The sequence below is a fragment of the Galeopterus variegatus genome, unplaced genomic scaffold (assembly GCF_000696425.1).
Source record: "Galeopterus variegatus unplaced genomic scaffold, G_variegatus-3.0.2 Scaffold1180, whole genome shotgun sequence".
NCBI lineage: Eukaryota > Metazoa > Chordata > Mammalia > Dermoptera > Cynocephalidae > Galeopterus > Galeopterus variegatus.
Genome location: NW_007727291.1, coordinates 417,068 through 418,344, shown reverse-complemented (window position 1 = coordinate 418,344; position 1,277 = coordinate 417,068). Strand labels below are relative to the sequence as shown.

Here is a 1,277-nt window from a genome sequence, read left to right as displayed (position 1 = left end):
AAAAACACACACTATGAGCAATACCCATCAGAAACAGCACAGTGAAAACAGACCTACTTCCAAATATTAGAATTATCAAAGACTATAACAGAATTATTTTTACTATATTTAAGAAATGGAAGACAAATTTGAAAATATTTGCAGGGAACAAGAAACTATAAATTGACTATGAAGATTAAAAAAAAAACTAAACAGAACTTCTTGAAATAAAATAATTGAAACATAAAATTCAGTAGATAATTTACTTCCAGCCATGATGGAGTAACAAGGACCCAATTTACCCTCCCACTGTAAACAACTAGATAATTGGACAAGACATATAAAACAACTGTTTTCAAACCTTAAATAAAACGTAGCACAGGCCTTTGATCCCTGAGAAAAGTTGATCTTTCCTTCTGTAGTATCTAATCTGCTGTTAATCTCATCTGGGGAATTTTTCATTTTATTAGATATTAGATATTACATTTTATTTTATTTTTAATTTCTAGAAGTTATACTGGTTCTTTTTATATCTTCTATTTCTCCACTTATTAGGTTTATGTTTTTCTTTAAATTCTTTGACATAGTTTTAATAGCTGTTTTAATGTCCTTGACTGCTGGTGCCATCATCTCTGTCATTTATTGGTCTGTTTTATTTACTGATTTTTCTCCTGGTTATGGGTCTCATTTTCCTACTTCTTCATTTGTTTACTAATTTTTTTTTTTTAAAGATGACTGGTAAGAGGATCTTAACCCTTGGCTTGATGTTGTCAGCACCACTCTCAACTAGTGAGCGAACCAGCCATCCCTATACAGGATCCGAACCCATGTCCTTGGTGTTGTCAGCACCGCACTCTCCCAAGTGAGCCATGGACCGGCCCTTGTTTACTAATTTTTGATGGAATGCCAGACTTTGTGAATTTGAGAGTCTGGCTTTTATTGCCTTCCTTTAATGAGTAATGAGCTTTGTTCTAGCAGGTAACACTACTTATGAGTTCAGCTTCATTCTTTCGAGGCTTGTTTTTAAGCTTCATTTTGGTGGGTCTAGAGAAGCCCTTTCTTCAGGGGTAGCTCAGTCCTATTGCTAAGGCATGGCCCTTCTGGGGTCACTATGAAACACCCCATTCAGAACTTGTTCTCCAGTTGTTCTTTACATGCCCTTGTGGATTTTCACCCGACACATGTACATCCTAGCATTCAGTAAAGACTCAAAGGGACCTCTATGCAAATTTCTGGAAATCTTTTTCCTTATAGCAGCATCTCCTCCAGAATTCTTCCCTGCAACTTCCAGCTGCTTC

At 35.9% G+C, this 1,277-nt stretch overlaps 1 protein-coding gene across 1 annotated transcript in view; it reads right to left on the bottom strand.

Annotated features, from left to right (window-relative positions):
* LOC103592622 (orphan sodium- and chloride-dependent neurotransmitter transporter NTT5-like) overlaps positions 1-1,168 on the bottom strand; it is an 8,491-nt gene extending 7,323 nt beyond the window's left edge. The window contains 1 exon segment of the mRNA XM_008575430.1: positions 1,134-1,168. Within this exon segment, the coding sequence (XP_008573652.1) occupies positions 1,134-1,168 (35 nt within the window).
* Positions 1,169-1,277: the final 109 nt, after the last annotated feature.